This window comes from Ixodes scapularis, unplaced genomic scaffold (genome assembly GCF_016920785.2).
Source record: "Ixodes scapularis isolate PalLabHiFi unplaced genomic scaffold, ASM1692078v2 PGA_scaffold3__209_contigs__length_174095766, whole genome shotgun sequence".
Taxonomy (NCBI): domain Eukaryota; kingdom Metazoa; phylum Arthropoda; class Arachnida; order Ixodida; family Ixodidae; genus Ixodes; species Ixodes scapularis.
Window position 1 is genome coordinate 116,360,349 of NW_024609868.1, and position 23,341 is coordinate 116,383,689.

General features: G+C 41.7%; 1 protein-coding gene across 2 annotated transcripts in view; it reads left to right on the forward strand.

Moving 5' to 3' along the window:
* The window catches only part of LOC8025703 (choline transporter-like protein 4), a 647,806-nt gene that overhangs the window by 605,180 nt on the left and 19,285 nt on the right, over positions 1-23,341 (forward strand). For both annotated transcript variants that reach the window (XM_042292600.1, XM_029976939.3), the window contains exons 5-9: positions 5,904-6,003; positions 9,756-9,878; positions 13,228-13,288; positions 17,113-17,227; positions 21,898-21,981. In XM_042292600.1, the coding sequence (XP_042148534.1) occupies positions 5,904-6,003; positions 9,756-9,878; positions 13,228-13,288; positions 17,113-17,227; positions 21,898-21,981 (483 nt within the window). The remainder of the gene's footprint in view (positions 1-5,903; positions 6,004-9,755; positions 9,879-13,227; positions 13,289-17,112; positions 17,228-21,897; positions 21,982-23,341) is intronic.

A 23,341-nucleotide genomic window follows, 5' to 3' on the forward strand; every position in this document is an offset into this window, starting at 1 on the left:
AACCCCGTGTTTTGCCGACAACATGGCCGACAGAGCGGCTCGGCGCGAGTCACGTGGTACTCAGGGTTCCAGGAGGTGGCCCGCCCTATGGGAGAATACATGGAGATCGACACAACACGGCTGATTAAAAAATGAACGGCGAGTTCACACTTTTCAAAACGAGTCTGTCGTGAAGTTAGTAAAGCACTAAACACTTTATCAAAGTTTTAATAATATCGGATGCGTGTGCAAATTTTGAGAAGGCGATTTCCAAGGCAATGGCGTTTGAAGCAGACGATTTTTGCTCGCAGCGGAGATGGGCTTTTCGGGTTGGCCGGAGCCGGTCACGTGAATGGTGTGACGTCGCCGTGTCGTCTGCTGCATGATGCCGCTCAGGCAATTTTTAAAAAAAAGTCATGTCCTTGCGGGGCACAAAACTTAGCACAAATTATTCTAAAATGTTCCATTATTATGTCAAAAATAATTGCCATTCCGTACAACTCCACAATACTGAAGAAACAACGATTTTCTCACGTTCTCCATGCATTTCTGACCACAGTTGGAACCTCCGGGCGTTCGCCGCTAGTCGCCGAGAGGCGGCGTTCTAGATTGCGCTACTCTGCTCCGAAGGAGCTATAGACCAGTGTCCGCGCCAATTCCAGGGCGCCGCCATGTTTATCTACGCTCGCGCCACCACGCGGAGAGAACTGGCAGGCAGGAGGGGGGGGCTGCGTCGGCTGCGTTGCTTTGGGGAGCTGGATGCGGCAGGCTGTCCGAATGCACCGACACATCGTGAACGATATGTCTTCACGAGAAGCCTCCGCGACCCGTTCTTCAACAGATAAGATGTCGTGAACATTCGAGAACCCATCTCGATCAAGAAAACAAGAGAAAACCTTTCTTGTCTTAAATGTTCTCGGTGTCTGCTGACCCTTGACATCCGCGTTTCAGTCCGGGTTCATTGCGTAGTAAATATTTCGCTACCGCTTTCTTGTACCTTTCAAGTGCTTGATTGTTGGCTTCTTGTATACATTACATTCGTGGCACGTTTGAGACCGATTTTCGCGATTTGCTTGCCTTTCTGCGGCAGCGCGGCTCTGCCGAGCCGAAATAAGTGGGAGGCGTTCACTTGATCGAACGCCGTTTTAGCGAATGAAAACGAGACGACGACGTTTCATCGAATGAGTAGCGAATGGGTCTAGTTACATAGACAGCTCGGATTAGCTTTCTTTTGTAATGTGGCGCCTTGTCTGCCGCTGCGAAGCGACGTAAACGAGGGCTCCGAGTATGTTAGCACGCGTCCCCCCCACACACAAACACACACTGCGAGCGTCTGGGTTCGAAACTATTAATTGCCAGTTCTAAAGGATGGTACTTACTTGAAGTGGGAGCTGGAATTCCACGAAGTACCAGGAGACACTTACTATCGGGCAACGAAGCACGGTGCCTGTGGGAACGGAGTCTAGGAACGCTACTGATTAATATTGTGACAGGCGATCAGTTATGATAACAGACGAAACTTCGACTCGTTTGTTCAGAAGTTCGCGGTGATATTTTATTAGCCCTCGTTATAGCACACCAAGGATCTTAGACAGTGAAATTCACATCACGCAGGCTCGTCCGTCGTAGTCAAATGAGCGCAGTCGACGACGAAATGTAATGAGCTACTAAGCTTCACAAGGTAAATGCCCGCGAGAAAGAGTTTTGTGGCAGTCCAAAACACCGATCCAGCAGACGCACGTACGTACAGTACGTTTACTCCGGACTCCATGAACCCGACGGCGCAAGATCAAAGCGATCAAAGAGCACCGCCGCCATCGCCACCCGGTTTTCTCTGCACTTCGCGCGACAACGGCACTGCAACGGAGGGCACTCACCTCGGCGTTAACAATCTGCGAAATAGATTAATTTCCCACTCTTGAAGCCATTCCAAATGATAAATGAAAATATCTCGGCGTTGTAGAACATCTGACGACACAACTGTGCCGAGCGCCTGCTCGACGTCGTTGTTGCTCGTGCAGGCCTGCTTATTTGTAGTTGAGACGATGATTCCACATCTTTCGTGCCACTCGTGGTGCCTGCGATAACTTCGAAGGGCGGGGGATCTTCTCACGAGGACGTTGAAGACACTCAACACCGGAGCCACCAAAGCAATCGCACAAACCGTCGCCATGTTTGCTTCTTCGTCACTCGCGGCGCGGTCAACTCGTCGCGAGATGTTTTCTGGCTCGGCTAGATGAAAACCAACAACGGCAAAGTGGCGTATGGACACACGGCTCTCACATTACGGGCACTATACTCACATACCGCGGTAAACAGGACCGATGCCGGCGAAACGGCAGTCGGCACACCAGCGAAGAAGCCCTCAACGGGAACCGGCGGCGCAGGCCGACGCAGCCCCCCCTCCCCGTGAGCGTCTGGGTTCGAGATTATTGTTCGCTTTTGCTCCTTGCGGTCGAGGCTAAAAAGAGCACTTCCGGACAAAGGTCCTATAGCTCCTTCGGAGCAGAGTAGCGCAATCTAGAACGCCGCCTCTCGGCGACTAGCGGCGAACGCCCGGAGGTTCCAACTGTGGTCAGAAATGCATGGAGAACGTGAGAAAATCGTTGTTTCTTCAGTATTGTGGAGTTGTACGGAATGGCAATTATTTTTGACATAATAATGGAACATTTTAGAATAATTTGTGCTAAGTTTTGTGCCCCGCAAGGACATGACTTTTTTTTAAAAATTGCCTGAGCGGCATCATGCAGCAGACGACACGGCGACGTCACACCATTCACGTGACCCGCTCCGGCCAACCCGAAAAGCCCATCTCCGCTGCGAGCAAAAATCGTCTGCTTCAAACGCCATTGCCTTGGAAATCGCCTTCTCAAAATTTGCACACGCATCCGATATTATTAAAACTTTGATAAAGTGTTTAGTGCTTTACTAACTTCACGACAGACTAGTTTTGAAAAGTGTGAACTCGCCGTTCATTTTTTAATCAGCCGTGTTGTGTCGATCTCCATGTATTCTCCCATAGGGCGGGCCACCTCCTGGAACCCTGAGTACCACGTGACTCGCGCCGAGCCGCTCTGTCGGCCATGTTGTCGGCAAAACACGGGGTTCAAAGGATTGCGCTACTCTGCTCCGTAGGAGCTATATAGTGCTCTAGCTTGGGTACGCTACGCGGTCGTCCGCTGCTAGTGTGTGCTAATTTCATATCGTTGAAGCTTCGTTGAACAGAAGAGAGAAGAAAAATTGATGTCGGGGGCGGGCCGTTTTGCTTGTTGCCGCCGAGTACTGTGTGTAAAGGCTGAACCGCATGTAAGCAATTTGGCGAGCAACGGGACGAGACGAGCGACAGCGACGAGGCAAGCGACGACGACCCGCTTCGCTGTCACTCGCGCGACGTGGCAAACCGCATGAAAGCGACGGGAGCGAGCGACCAAGGCGATAAGCGACCCTTTCTAGAAATCCAAAAACCGAGCGACGCGACGACCGACCGCGAGAAATCTCCGTCGCTCGCTAAATCGCTTACATGCGGTTCACCCTTCACTGTCACTCGTCGCGTAGCTCGGTTTTGGGATTTCTAGAAAACTTAGCGCTCATCCCCTTGGTCGTGTGCTCCCGTCGCTTTCATGCGGTTTGCCTCGTCGCGCGAGTGACCGAGCGGCAGCGAAGCGGGTCGCCGTCGCTTGTCTTCCCGCTCGCCAAATCGCTTACATGCGGTTTTTAAATCGCTTGGGCTAATGAAAAATGCGCCGCATTTTTCATAAGCTGCGCACTCTGTGAGCCGCACGGTATGTTTCTGCACAGGAACGAACACCGAAGGCACGACGTATGTACGACACAACGGCGATGGAGCAACACGGTTACACGGCCGTAGTACAGAAAATCCGCTAGAGAAAAACAATAAAGAAACTAGCAAAACAAAACAAAGAGTAATCACACCGTGCTACAAAAGCACCAAAGTAGAAAAATTAGTTCTTGCAAGAGCTACCGCCGTCGGCACGGCGGGCGACACGGAGCGCTTCATGGAGCCGAGGGAGCAACGCGGCCGCGGTAAACGAGTGCGATAGCTACGAAAACGAACTAAAACACACAAAAAATACTCCCACGGCGCTTCAAAAGCACCAAAGTATAAGAATAACCCCTAGTTTCGGTCAAAAAGACCCTTTAAAGTTGTAAAATACTGCTAAACCTCGCTCAAAAGGTCCGGCCAGATGGCATTCGCGATAGCAAGAGACCTCGAAGATGGCGACCGTGGTGGGCGATGCCAGCGAACCTAGCGAGTGACGTCAAGTGAATGTCACCTATATGGACTTTAAAAGAGGCATCTGTTGTGTGCAACTGGCCTGCAGAAGGGCTACTGTCCTCACATTTTCGCACAGAACTATAGCTCTTGTAGCTGAATGTAACGAAAAAAAAAGGACTAACTTCCTAAGTAATTCCTGCATTCATCTTAACACGAATCCAGGATGCATGGTTTCATTTCATTTCATTTCATTTATTGTTCCCTCAAAGCCCCCGGAGGCATTACATGAGGGGGGGAGAGACAAAAGAAAAAGTTCGCTGCAAAAACAAGAAAACACTAACATTGAAAACAGCACGCGACAGATCGCGCACACATACACAGCATACTATATACACAACAGCTACACACCAGAGAGCGTATAAAATTAAACTGACTTAAATAATTCTTCACATACACTCCTAAACTGTGCACAGTCCGAGATATCAACCACACTTTCAGGGAGGTCATTCCATTCATGAATAGCCAAGATCAAGGGCGACTCTGAAAAATGCTTAGTGCGACATAAGGGTAGCCTAATTTTATGACGGTGATCATGCCGAGGAAAAATCCTATGGGGCGGCAGTAAAAGTTGACTTTTAAGGACAGCGTTGTAATAATACACGCGATGAAGAAAAGCCAGTCGTGATACTTTCCGTCTATTACATAAAGGAACGAGGTCAGCTCTTGTTTTTAGTGCTGTCACACTCGACGTAAAGGAATAATCTCTAAGAATAAAACGTACGGCTCTGTTCTGAACAGACTCTATTTTTCTAATTAAATAATCTTGCCATGGGCTCCATAATGCTCGCATATTCTAGTTTTGAAAGAATAAAAGATTTGTAATCTAACAATCGAACGTCACTTGGTGCTAAAAACAAGTTCCTCCTAAGATACCCTAGAGATTGATTCGCTTTGCTCACAATATGATCAATATGCATTTTCCAGTCGAGATTATCCGTTAGAAATACTCCGAGGTATTTGTAATGAGTTACATTTTCAAGAATTGCACCATTAACTTTATAATCAAAGGCAGACTTAGACTTAATTGTAGCAAAAGTAAGAAGCTTGGTCTTTGTAATATTGATATCCATTTGCCATTTAACGCACCATAACCATAGCGAATCAAGGTCACGCTGGAGGGCGAAGCTATCTTCGTTCGAGATAATGCGCCTGTATATTACGCAGTCGTCAGCGTATAGTCGAATTTTTGAACAAATTAAGTTAGGTAGATCATTAATGTAAATTAAAAAGAGAAGAGGGCCGAGGATGGAGCCTTGCGGGACACCGGATTTTACTGAGATACTTCGAGATGAGTCGTTATGGATCGAGACTGATTGAGTTCTTTCAGAAAGGAATTCTTTGATCCAGTCTACAAGAGACTGATGCATGTTAAGTGACTTAAGTTTACTTATCAAACGCAGGTGCGGGACCCGATCAAACGCTTTCGAAAAATCGATAAAGATAGCGTCAGTTTGCGTTTGTGAATGAATGTTGTCATGGATATCAGTGATAAATTCAAATAACTGAGTTTCACACGACTTCTCTTTACGGAAGCCGTGTTAGTTAGAAAAAAAGAAATTAATTTCTGTAAGGTAATTCACAATCTAACATACTTTGCAATTGTTCATTCTTTTCTCATCTTTTTCAGGGACAAAAAGTACCTTTACTTTTTTGACATCACCAAGTGCTTGCAAAGGGCCTACAAGCCTGGCGATCTGCTTCCGTCACTCATTTGTAACACACCTCAGGTAGGTTGACGTCTGGTGCTTAGTTATTTGGTCATTGTTTAAATATATTTTAATATTTGTTGTTTTATATTTATTTGATATTTTATGAATGATTGATGCCTTGACTAAGATACTCAACAACTTTACAGTGGTGCTAAGGCATTTGTTTACGGATATACTAAACTTATAAAAATGGGGCCTGGGTGTTGGTTGAAATGTTCAACTCAATTAATTGGTACTTTTTAATTACCTACTTAATCAATTAATCGGTCGTTTTCACCTTTAGGTATAAATATAAAGAAGTGTCAAAACTACACATTGTCTTTTCTTACTGTTTGTTTATTTTGTCATCAATGGGGGAATATATGTCTGGAACTTGATGCTGTACCGTCCTCAAGAAGAAAATGTGTGAAAGCAATCGTAAACATGAATAGTTTTGCATTTTTATTTCTTCCTCATATTTGTTCTGGATCATAGTCATATTGTGACAAATGACAAATGATGAAGCGAAGAATAACTGAAAAAACTAAACGTTTAATGGGGCGAACTTGTGCCCAAAATAAAATAGAAACAACTTAGCTTCACAGACGTCGATGTCGGCGAAGCAGCAGGATCGAGTGCTAGAGCGAGCCTGACTGCGGCTCACCACGCAGAGCACCTTTAGTAGCCGCGTGGGTTTCTGGAACATTCGGCCCAGAACGTTCGGCGCATAGAACATTCAAAACTCGATCAGACGAGAATGTTCTCAAACTCACGAGAACGCCAGGTTGGAAGAATAAGTAAAAGAACATTCCGCTCGCTGGAATGGAACCCAGTCTGTCTATGCTGGAAAAAGCGATGAAGAAACTTCATCGTGACGTCGCCAGTGGGAACCTTCCTTCCACACGATAGTCACGTGCGGTAACCATTTGACCATGCACATGATCGCTCGGTGACGCGCGTGGCAATATGAAATGCTAAAGTGCTTAATCATAGAAGAGAACACTGCTAAATCCACAAATTTTTCCAACTCCTAACGTAACTGACTGACTGATTTCAGAAATTTGTCACAATTAAACTTTTAATTGATTAATTGGGAAGTTACTTGATCAATTGCCCAGCCCTAATAAAATCCCTTATTTCTACCACTCTTCAAAACTTTATAGAGCAAAGAGGTGCTGCGGGAAAGAACACACTTTTTTCATCGACGTTGAAAAGAATGTCCTCCTTGGTTGTGTTATCTTTTAGGACTGATCAGGGAGATTTTTGAAAAATTGCTTTAGTGAAGAAGGAGCTAAGGGAAAAAGATCACACTCCTTGAAACCGTCAAACCTTGGAAATTTGCTGTGTTGCCAATAAATGAGTTTCGAAAAAAATCTGACATAGCCGTAGGGGTCTTCAAACAGTTTGACGGAAATTTGAAACATATTAAGAGCAAAGTTGTTGGCATGCTTAATGAGAGTGAGTTTCCGTCTTTGGTCTCAAAGCTGAATGGTATAGTATCTTGTGCTACTTTTAATATTAAGTTTTTCCTCAAGGATCGTAAGGCGACTTTCCTCTCCGTGTAGTAAGTAGTCAATGAAAATAGTACATGGCAAAAGTTGTTCCTTCTTATCTTCAAGGTGCACTTTCAGTTTTGGAGGTCAGAGGTCCGTTGTCTCTGTGCTGCTTAGATGATTTGGTTACAGAGTTACAACCGTTCCATGGCAGGCCTTTCTCTATTTTTACGATGAACATAAAGGACGTCTATTATTCGCTTGAAACTAAAACTTCACTCAGTCATGTTAGTCAATTTTGGGGAAATGATCTTGTCAGGTTTCAATTACAGTCCCGAATCGCTGTGTCGGATCTCCTCAGAATTTTAGAGTTATATCTACAGGCAATGGTAATGAAGTATAATGATAAAATCTTTATCCAGAAACAAGGAGTATGTATTGGTTCAGCAGTAGCCCCAGTTCTTTCAGAGACTTACCTAGGTTCTTTAGATCTTTTACTCCATGGTTTCATTCAGAACATGTCTCCTGATGACATACTTATAAGACGTTATGTGGACGACATTTTGGTTTGCACTACTGACCCTTTTTTTTCCGCATCGTTACAAGGCTTTGTGTGTGAAAGTGCCCCTGAGCTGCAGTTTTCAGTGGAAAGGCAAAAAAAGCGATCACCTGCAGTTTTTAGATATTCAGTTGTAAACTCCGTCTAGAGTGTGTTGGCAATATGGCAAAACTACATCAAAGCAATTCTACCTTTTTTGTAGCTGCCATTCGATAAATGTGATTTCTGGCATTGTGCGAAACCTTGTGAAGAGTGCTATGAAAAGATAGTGTTCGTGTTCTATTAGGTCTTCGCTACAACGCCTTTTTGACCGTTTTATTGTAGCTATCCGAAAGATTATCTTTCCAAACAGTTGTTGTATCTTGTTTCACTTAAAAAGAAAAAACTCGGGGGACTCTCGAACCCACCAAACACATACCATATTTACTTGAGTAATAGCCGCACTATTTATGAACAAGGCCCTTGCGTCTGCATTCCCACAGAACACATATACAGCCAATCATTGCGTTTTTCATAAATAACATAGCAAATAACAAGATGAAGAACACAATTCTCCATACAAATGCAAACTTCACAAATGGTATCTTCGCACGAAAACGTTATCTATGTCCTGTAAACAACTGGAATCATGCTGTCGATCGCGGTGATTGGCAATCTGCGTGCTCCGCGGAAAAGCGAAACCTCAGGTTTTCTGCGTAAGCAGTGCGGCTATTACTCGAGTAAATACGGTATAGTTCTTCCTTTTTTCTATCGCATCTCCCACAATCTAAAATCAGTTGGCAACCGTTACAGTATCGGCACATTGTTTAAGAATGATTTTAGGCTAAATAGATTGACGCCGTTTATTTCCACGAAGACTCCATGTGCTAAACAGCACAGAGAAAAAGTTGTTAATTGTGTGTCTGGTGTAGTCTACAGAATTCCTTTCGATTGTGACCTCGGCCACATAGGGTAAACCAAACATTGCCTCAATGACCGTTTAAACGAACACAAACGTTGCGTTAAGAACAGGGACCCCTACTCAGAGTTGTCAAAACATGTGATTGAATGTAATAATTGTGTACCGCTTTGGCATTCCACCTCAGTTATCTTAACCGAGAGAGATGACCACAAACAGTTAGTAAAAGAGTCTCATTATCGTTAATCATGCTAATGCAGTTAATACTCTGTCCCTTAGCTTAGACATGAAGTTAAGAAGATTTCTACAAATCTGATTGCCCTGTTTTGTTTTGAGCAATGTCACCCACCAACCTATGTGTCGGTATGGTCCTTTATTGTCCCTAGCTCTCTATCTTTCTGTGTCCTTTCTTTTGTTTTGTGTTCATTTGAGTGTTTAGAAGTTCGAGGTTTTTGCCGACGGGCCTGTTGGTTTGTTCCGGGTAAGGGGGGTTCTAGTTTTCTTTGTTTGCCTTACCAGGATGTTCGGGTGAAATCATTAAGGTTCGACCCAACTTTTTTCGGTTTTCTGCCAAGTCCTTCAAGGTCTTATGCATTTGTCTAAAGAGTGTTCTCACTTTCCTTCTCTTTTCTTTTGGTAGGGGGGCAGTAAAACTCTATATAAACACAAACTTCTGTGGAATAACATTCAGCTGTGTTTAAGACTTTGTTTTTTGTGTAGTCCTTCTTCTTTTTTCCAGTCTCGAGGGTTTCTCTAAAGTTCTGTAGGCGTTCTACCTGCTTTTGTTCGCTTTTGAGCATTTGGTGGTTAACCTTGTTTTCCATTTCTTCTGTCGTTTCAGGTGTGCGTAGAACGCTGTCCAAATGAAACATTTTCTGTCGATAATGCCAAAGGTAACAAGGATGAATTGCGATCGAAGCTCATCTGCCAGTACGGAGTCGATCCTTTGGACAAGTCTGTAACGGTAAAAAACTCTTATATTTCACCTAGACACCCTAATTTTCGTGGGGGGCTGCTACATTACAATTGGTTAACTCTGCACTATAGACAGGCTTATCTCACAAAGCTTTGTGCAGCAAGAAATTGCCATTGAAACTAAATTGCATGGCAGCTTGGTGAGGAATTTGCATACAATATCGGTGTTGCCATGTCAGGTCAAAGAAGCGTGGAGGTTGCCAAGGTTTTGTTATGGTACTTTGCACAGCCGTCAATTTCACAGCTAAGGATGCATGTATTAATATGTTTTTTACTTATTTTATGGAGGGTTTACATGTACACGGAATATTAAAAATTATAATAAAATATTTTTATGCAAAAAAAATTTACGAAACACGTCAAATGAACATGTTTTAGGGACACGTTCTCAAATTATTTACCAACGAACTACATGATGTACAGCCACGCAAAATATGTCAAAATGATAGTCTTTCAGTGCATTTTACAAATATGCGAGAAAAATGTGTTTAGTCATTATTGTAGTTCTGTTATTACTGCACACATGCAGCTCATTTTTCTAACTATGTAAAAATTGCTTGTCAGCATTTAAAAAAACTCCACTTTTTGTTTTCTTTAAGCTCTCCTTAACCGTTTCAGTGACTTGAACTAACTTGTGATGGCAAAACATTGAGTAACATATAACCTCCTTAAAAGAGCTGTACAACAATTTCAGTGCTTTGCTTAAACTATTTGGGAGTTTTTGTCTTGACCTCTCTGAAGTAAAGAAAAAAAAAAACGCATTTGCCTGCATGTTGTAGTTTTCATTTTAAAAATTGACAAAGGTTTTCGGCACCTCTCAACTCCTTCTTCACCTTCTAAGTCACGTGCGCTGTGACGTAAATGGGGGACGCGCATATTTACGGTGAAGCTCTCTCCCTTTATCTGCCCCCTTTCCCCTCCGGCTTCTGGCGGCTGTTCGCGGTAGCAGATAGAGCTGATGGTTTTGTTGACCTCGGATAGATGGCACCACTAAAACTGCATACAATGAAAGTTTTATCAATGATACCGGGTTTTTGATGCATTTATAGTTATGTTGGAACGACAAGATGTATAGAAAAATTACCTTTTATCGAGCAGGTATTTGCACAGCTTCCTATCTTTTTACAACTCCCCCGTTGAGGTCATGCCACATAGTTCTCATGGCCGCCGCTCGCGGCTGCAGGTTGGGAAATATTTTAATTTCTGTCTCGCGACTATGCGGCGGAATTGCAACAATTCGAAGGAAGAAGATGTGTTTTCTGTCCTTTATGACAAGGTAAACAGTGTCGAGAGTAAACGATGCCAATTCTTTCAGCGTTAAAATTGTTGCACAGCTCTTTTGAAGAGACACTGACACCTCCCAAAAATGTTTATAGTTTAATATTTGCTAGGAAATTTAATGTGGTGCCAGTAGACTACCCAATCAAGTATTTTTCTGCAGAGCAATAAAGCCAAAAAATTCAACTGTTCGAAAGCAAAATCAAAACACGAGCACAGAAGTTCAGGGCTGGAAGTCTTGTAGCTTACACCCGATCGCAATTTTTGTTTCCTCCGCTTTACCGGTGTTTGAAGCAGACGCTGAAGTTGCATGCACCGTTCATCGTACTGTCGAGACCGGTTATAATGAAGTCAACGGCAATCGGAAATCACTTCGCTATATCCGCTATTTCGTTATAACCGACTTCGGTTAACGAAGTGCAAAAACGGCAATCGGAAATCTTGATTGCTTCGCTGTAGCTGCTATTTCGTTATAACCGACTTCGTTATAACCGGTCTTGACAGTACAATCGTTTCGCACCAATATCCCTTCCGCTCAATGATGTTCTGCGCTTGAAGATCGATTGGCCAATGCCACAAATGACAGTGCCGAAGTAGCGTACTCCCGTTCATCGCGATGTTGGTTCGTCCTGCACCGCCATTGCATCGTCTAGCCCGCGGTATGTCACCATATTGAGAATGACGTGTACATGTGCTTCCTGTAACTTGCGCAACATTTTAGCATAATAGCATGTTTTACGTTTATATTTCCTCGCAACATGGCTTTTTTTTTTTTTTTATGAAGTAAAAGGTCAAAAAGAAAACTCAATGTTTCGATTTGCTCAGGTGAGCGCTGCTTTTGGCTTGCGTTCAACCTGCCGCAATCTTTCTTGCTTTGTGATTATTTTAGCTAAATACAAAACAATTTGACAGAAAATGTTTAAAATAATGGACACACCAAATAAAAAAGTTTTTTGGGAATTTTTTTTTTTGTGTGGAGGGTTTGATTTAAATTATTCCAGTAAAACTGCTATGATTTAAATCACAATTTAAATCATCTTGATTTTTATTTCTTACCCTGCACCAAATTACAATGATTATGCGCCAAGATATTGTCAACAATTGGCTGCCACACCTACAAACCAGCCTGTGATGTTTCACAACCACGCCGCACATATTGAATCTCAATGGCACGGGACTAAAACCTGTGACAGCTGACAGGATAAGAATGGCAGGGCTTGCTTAACGCCCACATAGCACCGAAGCAGTATTGAATGTAAGAAACTTTTGCTCAAGGTGGGAGTACTAGAGGTTCTCTCTGCCATTCTCAGTCTGCCGGCGACTACAAATGGGTATTATATTGAGAGCAATAGCTTTATTTTGTCATAATTTCGAGTTGAAACCTTATATTGAGTTGGGCTCAATTAAAAAGGCAAGGAAACAGTTGCTGGCAGTAAGAAAAGAGTATGCTTCTTCTCACTCTTCCTTGTAAATTGCATTACTTTTGCGATGTTCATGTGGCACTCTTCGTGCCTCAGGTGTTTAGTTATGGGATGTTGGAGCTTTTTTGGAGGGGTACTTTTGGGGTTTTGCTTTGTTGTCCATCCTCTATTGTTGCCTATCTTGGAAGCTCAACTAGATGGATAATTCCTTGTAATCGGATAGCCCCACTATTTTTTTTTTTTTTTTCTGAGTAAAGGCTTCTTGTGGCAGCACGCTGCCAATCGCCGACTTTCCGTTTTGGACTGGAAAGCGGATTGAGTAGTAACAAGGACTTATAGTGCCGTCAGAATTTAAGCTGAAACTAACCTAAACAATAACACTTCCTTTTCCTTTTTTTTTTCATTCTCCTTATGACATTATGAAGAGTTTCCTCATCATCACCCTAGCATTCTCAATCGTTCAATGGTCTCTTCAAAATTCGCATGTTCGCTTCTTCTGTCGATCGTCCCAAGTCAAGTGAAAATTGACTCTTTCCAGAAGACTCCCGAGTCCATGAAAGATATTGTCCTGCTAGCTCTAAATCATTCTTAAGTGGTGGAATTAATTACTCTAATGACTGTCCTCACTGGTACCTGCAGGTTGATGACCTCGTCAACAAGGACCAGCGCTGTGCTAAGTATTACCTCAAAAGCAGCAGCGGTAAGTACAGACTGTCCATACTCGAACTGAATACCGTACTCCTTTCGTTCGGTTTGCGGTGCATTTTCATCGGTCTCCCCGGCACGAGAGTGCAGTCCTCTCGTTCACATGATCTCTCTCTGTCCCGCCTCTCTCTCTCTCTCCGTCCTTCTCTCCTCCTTTCTCAACGTCGTCTCAAAATGCCAGGGCCGTCGTCTGGCCCAACTGCTGGAGCCAGAGCCCCCTGTGAGTAAGTGGGTACGCGGAGCGGCCTCTCTCGCCGTCTGCTTAGCCTGCACCCCAGGAATGAGAATGGATGCCGAACTGACACCAAACACCACCAGCACTGCAATACTGCCAACGTCTTACTCTACACTATGCACCCCACTGAGTGCGTGCACCTGCATGGGCCATAATAATTAGACTTCTGAAAGAATCTTTGCGTGGCATGCATCTTCGCATAAAATTTGCAGCATAACCTCTGTAGCGAAGTAAAACTGGTTAAGTATGCTTGTTATACTAGTGCAGGTATTTCTAGGTACTGATAACATCTGTTTAATTATTTATTCATTTGTTGGATGTTCCCTCAGGACCTGAAGGCATTTAAGAGGGGGAGAGAAGACTCGAGGACAAATAGGGAGTAAAACTGTAGCAAAGGAACAGTACTAATAAGGTAACAGCAAACAATTGATTGAACAAGTCAGGGTCACTGACGGTAGAAATCGAACCAGATAGATGTGAGAAAATGCAATTGTTTTCTACAAAAATTTACTACTGGTAGAGAAGTTCTACTGAAGCGTCGGGAAGCGCAGTTTAGAGTCTTCAATACGAGGCAATATTGTCTTCCTCGAGGTTATGCGTTGAAAGGTAAACTCCTCTATCTATGCACCAGTCTTTCGTGAATGTTGCTCCGCAGTTCCTAATACTTTCAGATTACTTCATTATTTGGGCTCTTTTTGAGTGTCACTTTATTTTACTGATATTAATAATTTATATGAAGACATATGAGGTTAATAAAATTTCCGAGAAAAAACTGTTTAATTAATGATGATGCATTGCTAAAGGCTTTTAGCACACGTTACTTTGGTTTTGCCATATACTTGGCTTTTTATAGTACATCTGTATAGTACATAGTTTTAACACAATTCTCACACAAGGTGTTTTTTTTTTAGGTGCACCAAATTTCTTAAAAAATAAAAGTTGCTTTAGGCACTTTTACTTGGATTAGCTTACCCGACTTGGCGACCACTAGAAACAAGGTTGTTTGTGCAGTTAGGCGGCTAATTATCAGAGATATTTTAATGAACCTTTTAATTATTGGCTTTAGAGGTCATGTTGCATTTATGAAATCGATATCCAACCTTCAGGCTGTACGCTCCAACTGCAAGCCGTAATAAACATGAAAGGATTTGAGCACTACCAGCCAAATTATTTTAGTTCCGCGGGCTTCCTGAAACCGAAACTAGTTTAGAAAAGAGCGACAGTGACACCATTATGTCCGCCCTCGCGTAGCGTCGCAGTAACGACGTTACCTGTGATGCGGCAGCCCCGCCAGCACTATTGCGGTATGTTTATCTTTGGATTTTCGCTTATATTCTTTCAGTGTCAACTGTACATCTTGGCGTCTGCTGTCGGCGCCAAATTTGTGGCGTTTTCTACGAGAGAAGCGGGGGATGACGCAGCATTTATCGATCCTTAATGCTATTTGCACACTTTTGCAAAACAACTTTTATTGTATCGATAAAGAAGGCAAGGGTCGCAGCGTGGTGCCTACGGGATGAGGATGAAAGGGCACGTGGACAGCAGACGCTGAGATTTACAACTTGCACCGAAAGTGAAAAAAGAAAAGATAAACATATCGCGATAGTGTTGGTGGGGGTGCCCGCGTCACATACAGGGATGTCATTACTGTGACACTACGTGAGGGCAGAGATATTGACGTCGCTGCGCCCTTTCCCAAGTTAGTTTCGGTTTGAGGAAGCCTTTGTAACTAAAATTTGGCCGGTAGTGCCCAAATGCTTGCATGTTTATTAGAGCTTGTGGTTGGGGCATACAGCCTGGAGGTTGAACATAAATGTTATAAATGCATTATGCCCTTAAAGTCATTAATTAAAAAGTTAATTAAAATATGTCCATCAATTAGCCACCTAATGGCACAAACAAACTTGTTTTTAGTAGTCGTCAAGTTGGGTAAGCTAATCCAAAAAGTAAGTGTTCTAATGCAACTCCTATTTTTTTTTTTAGAAATGTGATGCAGCTAGAAGCAAATGCCCTGTATAGTAGTAGTTAGTACCTCATTATTTGGCAAGTATTGCATTCTGCTTTTTTGCGGCTTTTTGTTGTTTCCTTGCATATGCTTCTTTTCTTGCATCTTTGAGCTTTGGTTTATAAAATATAATATGTGTTCAAATACCCTTGTTTTAGTAAAACCCTCTTAAAGTGCTACTTGATGTCCACATTCACTCATGGCATGTTGCTATATGGTTTAAGGACTTTTTTTTCAAAACCAAATGTAGAAATATGACTTTTTGTTCTCGTAAGCATTATACAGATGCAGTTACGTACTGAGGAATTTTAGTGACTTCCAAAACTCTTTGAAAAACATTGTGCCTGATTTGGTCTTTTATGTACCAGGTGAGGCATGAACACCCTATCTATCTGGTGTTTGTCCCTCACCTGGTGACGTGGCATTTTGTTGAAATTTACTAATTTAAATGTTGATTCTACAAGTCCACTTTTTTGTGCTTGTTGTTGACTACGCAGCATTGTCACCTAAATCTGTTCTTAAGTCTCAGTGAGTGTATAGTAAGAAAGAATGGGGATGCACTTTTGTTTTTTTAAGGCCATCATGTTTTGCATATAACAATTAACTTGAGCTGTTATGGATTCGACACCAAGTTGTGCATTCATAATTGATTGGAGAATTGTAAATTAAATCTTTTGGACATTCATAAATGAAAATTAGGCACACATTTTAGATATAAATGTCTGCAAGTTGTTAAAAATATGCAGTTGAGTGGACTGTACCGATAGAATGGAATAATCATTATGAAGCCGCTGAAATTAAATCTTTTGGACATTCATAAATGAAAATTAGGCACACATTTTAGATATAAATGTCTGCAAGTTGTTAAAATATGCAGTTGAGTGGACTGTACTGATAGAATGGAATAATCATCATGAAGCCGCTGAAATTCAAAAACCTTTTGTGGTGAAGTTGTTATAGTTGAGCACAAACACAAAAACTATATTTCAAACACTTTATGGCTATAAGGCAAAGCACTGGCCTATAGATCCTTAGTTGGCTGCCCTAATCTCTTTTGAGGAGTTTGCAATTTAACGGAGGCTTATTGCAGATGAGCCTAAGTAACTAAGATTTCATTTACACGTAGATTGCTTGGCAGTTTAAATTAATTCCCAGTCCTTCGCTGCAGTTCGCCGGATAGGGTTAATTGGTTTGGTGTATCAGCCATAAAAAAGTACTTTTATGTGGCATATAAACTAGCACTAGCATTTGAAAAATGCATGTAAAAATTTGCTTTTATATTGTAAGAACTAATATTAGCAACTTAAATATGCTGTTCTGTATGAAGCGTCTCTTGCTCCATCTTGGCAGACATCCCATCACTAAGTTGGTATACTACTAATTTATGTACAGTTAGCAGATTTCCTTACATATAGCCCCAGCAAGGCAAACAGATAGTAACTCGGGCATGTTATGCATCTTGACTGCATCCTGAATTTAATCCAAATGCACGCAGTTTCTTCAATTCATCAGAACTCTTTTTTTTTTATAACTGTTGTTGATCAGACGTTTGCAAAATAACTGCTCCGTTCTCCTGCAGTTGCAAGGAGGTGCCTGCCAGGACGCCTGGTCAAGGAGGGGGACCAGCTGAAAGACGAACTCAACGGTGGCGTCATTGCTGCTTTTTCGGCCAGCGGGATTTCGAAGAACACAAAGTGAGGCGATAATTTCATTTGAGCGGTGTTTTTGCATTTGAGTGTTGCACTGATAGATTATTATGGCTGTACCATTTCGCTCAACGCTCATAACTGTGAAGTGCAGAAAAAGACTACTAAGCTAACTTCACCAGCGCAAAGACGGTTGGTACGTAACATTTTTATTGGCAAGGTCATATGGCCTAGCGTTCAAAAGGGTTGGTGCCAATATGGCACCTTAAAATTATTGGAAATTGGTGATAGAAAAAATGTATTCTGATGTGCACTCATTAGGCATTTGAAGTTGCGGCTTTCTCTTGTGCGGCCTATGGCTCCGTATTATTTTGTCTCGACTCGTTTTGTCTTGACTTGTTTTGTCAAGGCTTGTTTCATTGAGGCTCGTTTCGTTGAGGCTCGTTTTGTTGGGGCTCGTTTCGTCGGGGCTCGTTTTGTCGAAAATCGTTTCATTGGTTATCATTTGGTCAGGACTCGTTTTGTTAAGGCTCATTTCGTTGAGGCTCATTTCGTCGGGCTCGTTTCGTCAAGGCTCATTTAGTCAGGACTCGTTTCGCCGGCAAATATTTCATCGAGACTCGTTAAGTAGAAACACATTCTGCAAAAACTCGTTTTGTAGACACATGCTGTTGTGGAGTTTCACCGACCACATCTTTTGTTTGCTACCATAAAATACCGCGGAAGCGCCAACTTCGTACAAGTGCCCACCATTAACATTTCCCAAACTTGGGAATTCTGAAAATTATAGCTTAAGCACCCACCCCCTCCAAAGCTCCGGCATCAGCCGAAAATATTTACCCCGTTGCGGCAGCCACGAGACCGCCAGTGGTGATGACAAGGATATGCGCTTTATTGCGATGGAAAGAAAAAACTACTTCTAACAACAGCATTGAGATCCTATTCTGCACGGACTCGGAAGGGACACTTTCTGAGTTCACCGACGTTGAGTAGGTACTTGTGTCCCCCCATCATTTATTATGTGAAAATGAATGTGCTTTCTCTGATTCCATTCACCCTGCCTTCAAAGCTCTATGTTGACCGCCATCCTGATTACCGACTAGACCGAACAAGCGCCCATGTATGGATTAACCAAGTTTTCGGTGAAAGTGAGATGGGTTCTTCCCTGGTATTTTACGGTAGTTAGATTGAATTGAATCACTGACCTTATCTGATTTTTGGAACTAGACCGGAAACATAGTGAACCACCCAGGCAGCTCCTCCGGTGCAACAGAAACAAAGCCACGAGCACTAATCCTAGTTTTCCAAACAAATCATACTGTGTGCAACCTGTTTGGAGTTGCTAGAATAAATCATACTTCACAGTATTTTTACTGGCAAGTGCATTTCGAATCCCTATTGAATCATCCAAAAGCATGGCACCCTAGACTATTGGGCTAATTTTTGATATTTGAGTGAGTACTTAGGTATAATGATTCCGAAGTTCACAGGTCAGCAAGCTTCTTTTCTCCAGCCGCAATGCATATATCTATTGAAAATTTTATTTAAAATGCCATGCTATTATTGGATAGTTCTATAGGGATGAAAATTCAGTGCTAATGACTTTCTAACAAAATTACAGTACACAAATACCAAATTTCAGGTTTGTTTTTTTGAAAATTTCAAGTTCTTAGCACATTTGTGGTTTAATTATGCTTACTGTATCATATTTTCTTGTGCTAAAATCCCCTCTTATGTGAGAGTTCAAAGCTCATTGAGTGTTTAGTTTTATTTGTTTAGCTATTAGAAATCTGCTCAATGCTTCACAATATAATTACTCTCCTCATATTTTGTTCCGTTATACAGAGGCTACACAGAAATGTAAGTGTTGTGAATGACCAAACACATCCCCCTGAATTCTTCACACACAAGCTTCTACTATGGTATATTTGCCGTGCATGGTGAAACCAGCCTAAGCATGTTCTTTAATGGTTTCTGGGCATCTTCGACTACGCCTTGTGCTTTGCTGCAGAGTCCAGAAATTGCACTACTCACGGTTTTTGGGTGAAATGGTGGGGGAAGCTTTTTCAGGGGCCACAAAATCAGTTTTCTCTTAAATGACAATAGCAATCTGCAGTGTTTGTGTGTGTATCAGTAAGACTATAACTAGTTTTGAATGTCAGCACCAAGACCAGTTTCTTGTTTATGCTATATGGTGCTAGAACTTCCTTGTGTCCTTTTAATTATTTTTGTGCCATAGCACTTCAGCAAGGTGGTATGTAATTCTGTTGCACTTTCGTTTTTGCAGGAGGTAACTCAGTATTGCACTCAAGTATGCCCTTTGTCAGTGGGCTACAGATTGTTAAAGGGACACTGACGGGGTATTTACGCTCGCCAAGGTTTTTGTTTGTTCATGACATATGAGAGCCCAAGTACCCAAAGCACAATTTGCGGTTCGAAATTCGTTTTCTTTCTGCCCAAAAACTGCCAATCGAGATTTGGCCGGTTTGAGTCACGCTTACTCTATTCTCTGTGGTTATGTGCCGTTTTCTATGGTTTAGACACAACCACCAAAGATAATCAAGGTCGTGGGTCATCGAAGGCACACAATCAGTATTAGAAATAAAAATAAATATGATACCCATTTTTTGTGGCTTCTAAAAAACTGCAAACACGTTGATTGAAAAAAAAAAAATAGCAGAACTACTTGATTTTTGGTAACATTCTCCTCCTGTATATTTCTTCTTCCTCCCCAGCCCAGTTTCGATTTTAATTTCAAGCAGTTTGCGTTTTTTTTTTTTTTTAGATATATGTGACGCTGTAGCAAAATATTGATTGGATGGTCTTCTGACACCATATTAAACCGCCTAACAAAAAATATATTAAAAAAAATTTTGGGGGGGTGTTAGTGTCCCTCTAACCTTATGTATATTTCTAAAAAGTGGGCCTGTTGATACTTCTGAAGCTGTGCTCTTGACTATTAAGGACAAAATAACTTATAATTATGAGTCATCACGTTTTGCTGAAACAAGGCACCTATGGCAAATACATACAACCAGTGCTTACACTCAGCAGAATTAAAAGTAATTTTAAGTTTGGATCTACTTTTCGAAATTTCAATGTTGGAGGGTTTTTGCATAGGAAACCATATTCTGGCTAATCCAGCATATGGTTTCCTATGGCTTAAACAGATAAGTTACACATATTCTAGATATGTGCCAAAAAAAAAAGGGGGGGCAAAGGAGAACCTGAGTTGCTTTGAAAATTTTTTATAGGAAACTTGTATTTGCACTTTGTATATTAAATTTGCCATCTTTTTTCTTGAATTGCATTTTATATACATAGGTGGGAACTGCATATGTACAAAATCTTTTCTGAGCCTTACTGAAGCACATGGATTGAGTTAGAGGCATAAAAATGCAGATAGAAACACCCTTAAGGGGAGACACTACCCAAAAAAGTCAATTTTTGGACCACTTGTCTGATTTAAATGGAATTTACAAGGCTTGTTTCTGTTCATGTTGAGAACATTTCTGCCAAATTTTGTTAACCTGGGTGAAGTACATAAAGAATTGCGAATGTTCAAAGATGAAAGTGGGCGTGTCTGCGTAGGAAAACTATCATTTGAAATTACTTAAAAATTTGTCGGTTTTAGGTGTTATATTGCTTTGGGACAGTTCAGAGCAGATAGCTATGAAGCTATGCTTCTATATTTTGCCATCTTTCATTACAAAAAAGCCACATAAACACAAATAATGTTTTTTTAGTTTTCCACCTTTTGTCCAAAATTTTAGTTCTTGAGCATGAAAAATGGCAGAAATAAAAAAAATACAAGCTCATAGCTATCTTCCCCTTAAAATTTCACACCAGAAAAACTCATAAAAATGAATCCAGGTTACATAATCACAAAACAATAGTATTCCTAAAGTGAAATGTATGCCAAAAAGTGGGATGGAGAAAAATGTGTTCAAATTGCTCCAACCTCTACCTTTTCCTTAGCATTGGTGAACCGAAAATAATTTATAAAAAATTAACTATATAGTGTAAACTAATGAAACTTTCTGAGAAGACTCTCTAGATGTTGGTGGATGTAAATATTACATTTTTGAAAATCTACGTTTTTTGCAGAAATTGGTTTTTCTGGGTAGTGTCCCCCCTTAACAAACCTTTAAAATGGGAGTAATATTTGTAATGTTTCGGTTATTTTAAGAGTCGTTCGAGACTACTGCTAGGTGAAACTTCTAAAACCCTACCTATATTCACTATACTCCAGTCACAGCAATGTTGACAGTGTGGTGGGAGCTGCACATTTGCTGGACCAGTTGCCCTCCTCCCTTTCATCACACGACCCCATTCTCTACACGTGGGTATAGGTGAGAGTGTGGTCATGTGGCAAAATGTTGCGGTATGACTGGCCCAACGAGTGCGTAGCTTTCCACAGTGCTATCACCCAGAGGCGTAGCCAGGGGGGAGGCTCATGGGGCTTCAGATACACCTGCAGTTTGACCCAACCCCCCCCCTCCCGAAAGAAATTCCTACAGATACAGCATTGCTATCAGCCTGGGGGTGAATGGAATATAAGTTATAGCATTACATATGTTTTCTTGTAGAGGCTTGTTTAAGTGCCTCGAAGACACCAGATGCACATTGGGGCTAACTTCCCACCACCTAGCACGCACACAACGCAATTACTCCACCTCAAAGATCCTTACCAATTCCTTTCTGCTGCACCTTTGCAGGGTTTTGGCCGGATTGTCCAGTGCGAAGGATGCCGGCGAGCTGGCCTTCCAAGACTTCAAGACTGCATGGCCGCTCATGCTCATGTGAGTTCCTCTTCGGGAACAGTTTCATATCGTCGGGGGACATTCACACACTCGCGTGTTTTAGCAGCGTTCAAAACTGCATTTTGGGTGGCTTGTGTGCAAAAAAAGGTATGATGCGTTCTAGACTATAAATCGGGCTGTTGTCTAGCATATGAAGGGGTCATGACTTCTTCTTCCGATTGGAACTAGTAGCTTTTGTCACTATTTTAGATGAACTTTACCAGCCACATTTTTGAGGCCTCCAAAAAGAAATTGGAGAGTGCCAGGAGATAGTCTTTTTTCTGTTTTTGAGGAGATTTTTTTTTCTTGTCTCTAGAGCTGCTCCCACCAATGAAAACTTAGCTTTCTGACAGGAGATTTGAGTGTATGCTTGCTTAAGCAGCAAGAATGCCTTTGAAGTATAGCAGTGGCACCAAGGTATACACTCGTGGTTGTGACAGGTTCTTTTAAGGTACAATTTAACTTGTGGAGCTGTTGAACAACCTGGCATGGGGAAGCGTGGAGGTCGCTGGTAATTGCGTGAATTGCAATGGTACGCCATTTTCTGTTCAAGCATTGCGGGAAGCAATTGTCGTTCTTGCAGGAGATCTGACGTGCATGCGCTGCTGCACCTCTCCCCTTGTTGGAAAAATATTGCAAGAAAAAATTGCTCTTTATAAGTTGAAAAATAAGTTATTGTAATTTCAAATCAAGCTGTGCCAATGCAAAAAGGTTGCTGTGGAACATTCTTTTCTTTTTTTTTTTCGTGAAGCTCTACCACACAAGGCAAATAATCTACAAATCACAACGGTCTAAAAAAAACAAGAAAAAAAAACATGGAGATCTAAATTTGTGTAGGAAGCATGTTGGTAAACGTAAGCATCCAGAAAAAACAATAAACCAAAAAATATATATTGTTTTTTTAATTTCTTTTTGATGCATTGAGTTTTGCTGCAGTCAGTTTTTGGGTTTTCAACTTAAACACATTTAATAAATTTGGCCTAAAAACTAAAAAAAAATATATATATATCACTGGTGGTGAAAATTGTTTTAGTTTTAATTGCCACAATACAGTTCACAGCTGTGTAATATGCGTTCGGGCAACACAGGATGTTAATTGCACTAGCAGAGCCAGATTTCGTGGTGTGCGTGTTAATAAATTTCCTCTAATAGTTTTTCTTTTTTGTTATTGCCACAGTTGCGATAATACCATTCTTCTCTTACCCCCCATTCAGTGTGTCCTGCATTTCATTAGCAGGAAGGTGGTCACCCTAATTCACTGTGGTATAAAACAATGTGAAGTGTATATGCCATTGTTGAAGGAAGTTAACGGGCTAACGTGTCAATGAAAAATGTGTCTAGGTTGAAAATATACCAAGTT